A 5841-nucleotide genomic window follows, 5' to 3' on the forward strand; every position below is an offset into this window, starting at 1 on the left:
GATTTTATTATATTCAAAGGCCAATTCTTTATTGAAAAAGCAAAATTTTCAAATTGAAAAACAAAAGAAATGTAAGAAATAAGATAAAGGCATGATGTAGTCTATCTCTCTATGTGCTCCATATCAAGATGACAGAATGAGATATTTCTCCAAAGAAGTTGTGGAATCTGTCCACTCAAGGACAGCATGTTCAGTTGAGCAGGCTTGTAGCTTCTCTAGAAAACACAATGAAATTTGGGTTCTTGAAAGAACTAGAGGAAATGAAAGTTCGAGGAACACTTTTTCTTATAGGGTTATCAAACACCAATGCAACAATAGAGACTCTCCCATCACAACTCAAAACAAGTAGTGCAAACCTTTTACAAATTATCTTGACAACGAATCCATTTGAACAAAGGAAAAATATGAAGATTTGGAGATTTGCGAACAAACTAGTTTATCTGGGCTAAAACCCTAATATGCGGGGAGTTGAAATGGTTAAGATCCCAGTAGTCATATAACGGACTTCCAATCACCACAATGTCATGGATTATCTGTCTTCAATATTTACTATGTAATATTACTCTCTGTGTGTAACACCTAACCTTAGCATCATTTGTATATGTTAAGTCAGCGACGAAAGAAGGTACCAAATGAGTTCAACCATTTCTGCCAATCAATATGAACAAAGTGTAAGATCTATGTGTTAAGTCACTGAGGAACCGAAAACAGCAAGTAACAGATGGCAACCACTACTGCCATTCAACATGATTAACATGTTTCATGTAAGAACAAGGTGTAACAGAGAATTAAAATCATTCAACATCCTTAAACATCCTACAAGAGGAAGAGATTTACTTGCACCCTTAATAAGTGAAAAAAAGAAAAAAAAAAAATCAATCAAAGCAAGGTTGCCACTTAATAGAGCTAGTAATAGGACAAAAGAACCCACAATGACCAACACTAAGCATACCGAGTTATACATCTGAGAAATTTTATGATTGGCTGGATCAAAAGGGCTTCTCATATTCCTGCGGGGTTGGCTGCTCCCAGGGCCTCAAAAAGGCTGCATAAGTAATTTAAGAAGTATTGTTAGACAAGCAAAATAAAGGATTGGAGAAATAGTATAAAGTTGAAGAGCCAAAAATACCATTAAAGGTAAATGCATCACACAACAAATTGCAATAATTACGCTTCCTAATTTTTTAAGATAGTGAAAACCCATAAATCAGTACTTCTTCAGATCCTTGTTGCAAAATTTGCTGCAACCCAGGACTTTTCTCCGACAAAAAACGTATTCACACTAATCAATAACCCCTACCTTTCAGTCATTTTGCGTAAAAGCTTCCTCATTTCGAACTCTACTACATGGTTGCTACACTATAATGATAAAAACCTAGTAGCCATTTTCCTTTAAATTACTACTAGCAACCTAACATTTAAATATCCATATGTGTTTTATGTAACTAACTCATGGGTAATATTTTTGAGTTTCTTCAACGAATTTTAAATGGAACTGAAACAACTTTACCGAGGTTTAATTGTTACACCTGCACCCCTATCAGATTTGAGAAAATCTACAGATAAATAATGGTAGACAAAATTGTTTTCCTATGAAAAGAAGTTTCGTGCTTTAATCAACCGGATTCTGTGTTCGTCCAGAAAGTTGCAAAACTGAAGGAAAGAGTATAAAAGCAAACATATATTAGAGACTATTAATTACCTCAAGCAACTCATTCTAGTTTTTCTCATTTTAATTTAGGTTCTTTTGGAGCAAAACTTGTTCAAGTTACATCTAGTATCACTAATTTACAATTCCCATCTCATATTCATGTGAGGTGCAACATATTCAAACACATATAACGAGTTGAAAGGTACAGCTTAGGTTACTTATTGAGCATTTCCTTTGCTTCCACCCATTCTAGGATGACCAAAAGCTGTCAAAATTGATTAAATATATGGAAATTTGTGCACTAACTTGCTGGTAGTTGGTACAAGGCATGTAATAGCTAAAAGCACACTACCATATAAATGTTCTAACACACACACCCACACCCACACCAATAATCCAAACATCACTCAGACAGAACTTGACATTTGAGATTCATTAGAAAACAAACCAGTGTATTAAAAATGTGGCATACTTAATGGTATTTCTCCAAGAGCCATATATATTGCATCATCGTCGGCAAGAGTCTCCTGAAACAATCAGCCAAATAAAAGGAGAAACATCAGTTGTTTAACGTGTGAGACATATGCTTATAGCAATGCATTTCCATCACAAGACATAAGCCAAATGGGAACAATTATGAGTGCGTATAGATGTATAAATTCAAGTAATCCATTTATATGCATTTCAGATCAAATAACCACCAGGCATTATGCATTGAATTAATGACAGTACCTCTCCATTATGAAGGCCAATTTCGTTATGCATTGAATTAAGATCCTCTGGTACTGAAGAACAATTTGGGAAATCGTTTCCCAGCAATTCCGAGATCATAAGTCCATAACCATCTTGAACATCAGGGATATCACTAGTATTCTGTGCATGGTTAGGAAAGCCCTCCAGAGGAGTAAATTCGGTCTGTGGCCTGTATATTGAAACAAAATTAGATCAAAAAGAAAAATACATGTCAAAGAAACTAGGAAAAAAAAAACAGACTAACAAAGAAAAAACTATCAGCTGCAGTTCACAAAGCACTTAAATCTAAAGGGAGAGAGCCAAACTGACTATTCTACAACGTTTTTTCTTTTATGGGAACCAAGGTTTTACTATATTATTATCCAAATAGAAAATCATATGAATTTCACGAAGTTGAATGCTAATAGGATAAACTTACTTTCTTTCTGCATCATTGAAGGCTTTGTTTTCTTGGATAGAGTCATTTTCTAAATCAATGACTTCAATCTCTTTAACATCGACAGTGTGTCTACTGTTCTCACCAGACACATTGGAGTTATTCATTGATAAGTCAACATCAACAGGAGCTACTTTTTTCTTCATTCCAGAATTAGCCCGATAATCTATTATAGGATCAGTATCACGATTCTCATGTGCATCACAAACCTGCATGAGATTAAGGTCGCAGATCTTGAATGAATTCTGAAAAGGCTTCTTTTCTGGCACAAACTCGATGCAGGCTTCACCTCCATCTTTTTGGGATTGGGATTCATTCATCACCGAGCTCTCCTGATCAACAGCTATAATCAATTTCTCACCAGAACCGTTTTCTTCCAGTGAATTTACTTTCTTTTCACTCAAGTTTGAAAGCCCAAAACAATCATCTGCCTCTGTAACCATGTAAGGAAGCCATTGTCTTGGTTTTTTGGCTTCCTCCAGCTGATCATGTTCTTCTAAAACCCTTTTCTCACCCCTTTCCTTAACTACAAAGCTGGAACTCCTAAGCCCTACAGGTCCCTGAGTTGATTCTTGCACATTTACAAAAGCTCTACCTGGCAAAGACTGGGACCTTGCATATCTGTCCTGCTCAATACTACCATATTCAGAACCTGATTCTACCAAATTTTCAGCAGAATGACTGGACTGAGCTTTAGAAGTTTCAGGGTTGAGACAATTATCATAATGAGTTTTATCTAATAGTGTGGTACCTAAAGAAACATCAACGGAACCGTTTTTAACTAAAGCTTGACATTCTTTGTGTTCGACGCCAGCGTCAGAGGTGGTCCCCTCTTGGGTATTTGGAAGTGGATCATCAACCTTTGGACCCCTATGCGTCAATGATGAGCGGATTCTAGTGGGCACCTTGGCAAATTTGCACAGTGTTAGCAAGTCAGTCCCATTCTTGCCTGAGGAATCACCCTCACCCTCAGCTTCTGCAGCACCAAGCTGCATCAGTAAGTTCTCCGAAACACCTTGTTTCTCAGTTTCCTCATTGTTGGCACAATCTTGATCCTTCATCTCTTTATCCGATACCTTGGCAGGTTCCTCACCAACTTCATCAGTTTCATTTGGTCCATCTTTCCAAGGTCCAGAAGAACTTGGTTTTGAACTCATATCATCATCTGGGTATCGGCCCTTGTTCAATTTAGATTCCGAATCCACTGCATCCTCACTCTTGGGCCTCAACTCGCTTGGACTGGAGTTTTGTTGCAATGCATTATTACCAGCATCTTTACTGAGCTTCTGCTCCTCATGGTGTCCAGAAACAGAACCCTCATCACCCTCCCTATCAGAGGAAGCCCTACTATGTCTATCCGAGAATGAACCACTCCTGCCATAGTCTCGTCCCCAATCCGAGCCATAACCACCCCGATACGATCCAGCCCCATTTCTCCTCTTTCCCTTGAAATGATTCCTTGTGTTGCTGCTAAATTCATCAACACCAAACCTTCCCCTTCTTGACCCTCCATCCGAAACCGAATTCCCCAACCGAGCAAGAGCCGAAGTCCGGCCTTCTGATGCAATTTGTAAATGGTCAGCCTCCTGAAACTCCCCCACTTGCTTCTTTAAACTAGTGTTCTGCCATTTGGCGGAGGGGGCATTCGGAGGCAGCAGCCCCTGAGATACCAAATACTCAGCGGCAAGGCGCCCCGCTTCCATAAAGATGTCGCCTTTGCGGGGCGGAGCTGGAGGCGGAGGCGGCGGAGCTGGAGGTGGCTGGAAAGATTTGGGGCGGCCAAAACCGCGATTGAAGTTTCGGTGTTCGGAGGTGTAAAAGCTATGGCCCCTCAGAGAAGTCTCTGGGGAGATCCGAGAATTGGGAGCCATGCCCATCCCCATACCCATGGAATTGGACCTGTACCCATTTCCAGGATTGCGATGCCGGGCATGCATATTTTTTGTGTGGATTATAATACAAATGAAAGATGAATTCTTAGAAAATTAAGCTACAAATTCAGTGAATCGCCGAAAAGAGTGTTCTTGTGGGTTTCAGGTACCTTGCAATTCAGAATTGAGCTCAAATGAGGTTACCCACCTACCAACAGCTGTTCATCCAAAGCGTAACCCCTAAAAATTGCCTCTCTTTGTTTCGATCTTTCTATATTTTCATACCAAAGATTCGAAATTCAAAATTTACAAGAACAGATTTGTCTCTCGGGAGGAACAGCTGAAATTCTGACCTTACTTTCTAGATTTTGGAAAATCGAATTTGATTCGATCCAAACAGCTCCAAAATTCGTATCACGGAGTTTTCAATTGCAGATCCACCTCAAATTCCCAATCTCAATCTGAGAATCCTAGCTCTCTCCATTTTCCCCCTTTTGCAATGAAATGGAGGCCGAGCTTGTTTTTCAGTCAATTTTTCGGTGATCAGCAGAGCAGGTTTGATTTTTAGTTATTTACTTTTAGGAAGAAAGTGAATAAGGGATGAAAATTAAATTATATAATCCGTAATTGCCTCTACGTCACCTCCGCACTACCGTCATTTTAACCATTTTCTTTAAATACGACGCTGCAGATATTAGTCTCAGATAACTTTATTTTTAACATTTTACCAGAAAACAAATTTGAATTTTCAACGGCCCAAAACCAGCCCATACCATATCACCAGTTTTTGAAAAGGAATAAAACCCAAAAGAAAAGCCCACCCACTTGCCAAGCCTGCTAATTTAAAATAGTAGGAAAAAATTATTTAATATCTACTATTTTAGACTATCGTTTGTACTATAAAACAAAAAAATTAAGTATGTTTTTATCTACATACTAGCATTTTGAGAGGTGAGGTTCATTATGTCCTTGGTGTTTTTTTTTTGTTTTTTGTTTTTTTTTTCATTAATAAAATTCACCCGTTGAGTTTTCAATAAGTTGTAAGTACCTAAGAAAAACTTAGCCCACGCCATTTTTAAATCTTGGGTCCGTATAGATAAACACACAAATTTCACTAGAAATCAAAGTCC

At 38.3% G+C, this 5841-nt stretch overlaps 1 protein-coding gene across 3 annotated transcripts; it reads right to left on the reverse strand.

The window, feature by feature from the left end:
* Positions 1–267: 267 nt before the first annotated feature.
* On the reverse strand, positions 268–5296 carry LOC117631070 (uncharacterized protein At4g26450). Of its 3 annotated transcripts, XM_034364014.1 has the most exons (5): positions 2823–5296; positions 2384–2573; positions 2124–2178; positions 953–1045; positions 268–648 (listed from the first exon to the last, which is right to left on the reverse strand). In XM_034364014.1, the coding sequence occupies exons 1-4, from the start codon at positions 4775–4777 to the stop codon at positions 990–992; spliced, it is 2256 nt and encodes a 751-aa protein (XP_034219905.1). In that variant the 5' UTR covers positions 4778–5296; the 3' UTR covers positions 268–648; positions 953–989. The 3 variants fall into 3 exon arrangements, with proteins under 3 accessions (XP_034219905.1, XP_034219904.1, XP_034219906.1); XM_034364013.1 differs by lacking the exon at positions 268–648 and having other exon boundaries at positions 662–1045; XM_034364015.1 differs by lacking the exon at positions 268–648 and having other exon boundaries at positions 662–1045; positions 2100–2178.
* Positions 5297–5841: the final 545 nt, after the last annotated feature.

The sequence above is a fragment of the Prunus dulcis genome, chromosome 6, assembly GCF_902201215.1.
Source record: "Prunus dulcis chromosome 6, ALMONDv2, whole genome shotgun sequence".
NCBI lineage: Eukaryota > Viridiplantae > Streptophyta > Magnoliopsida > Rosales > Rosaceae > Prunus > Prunus dulcis.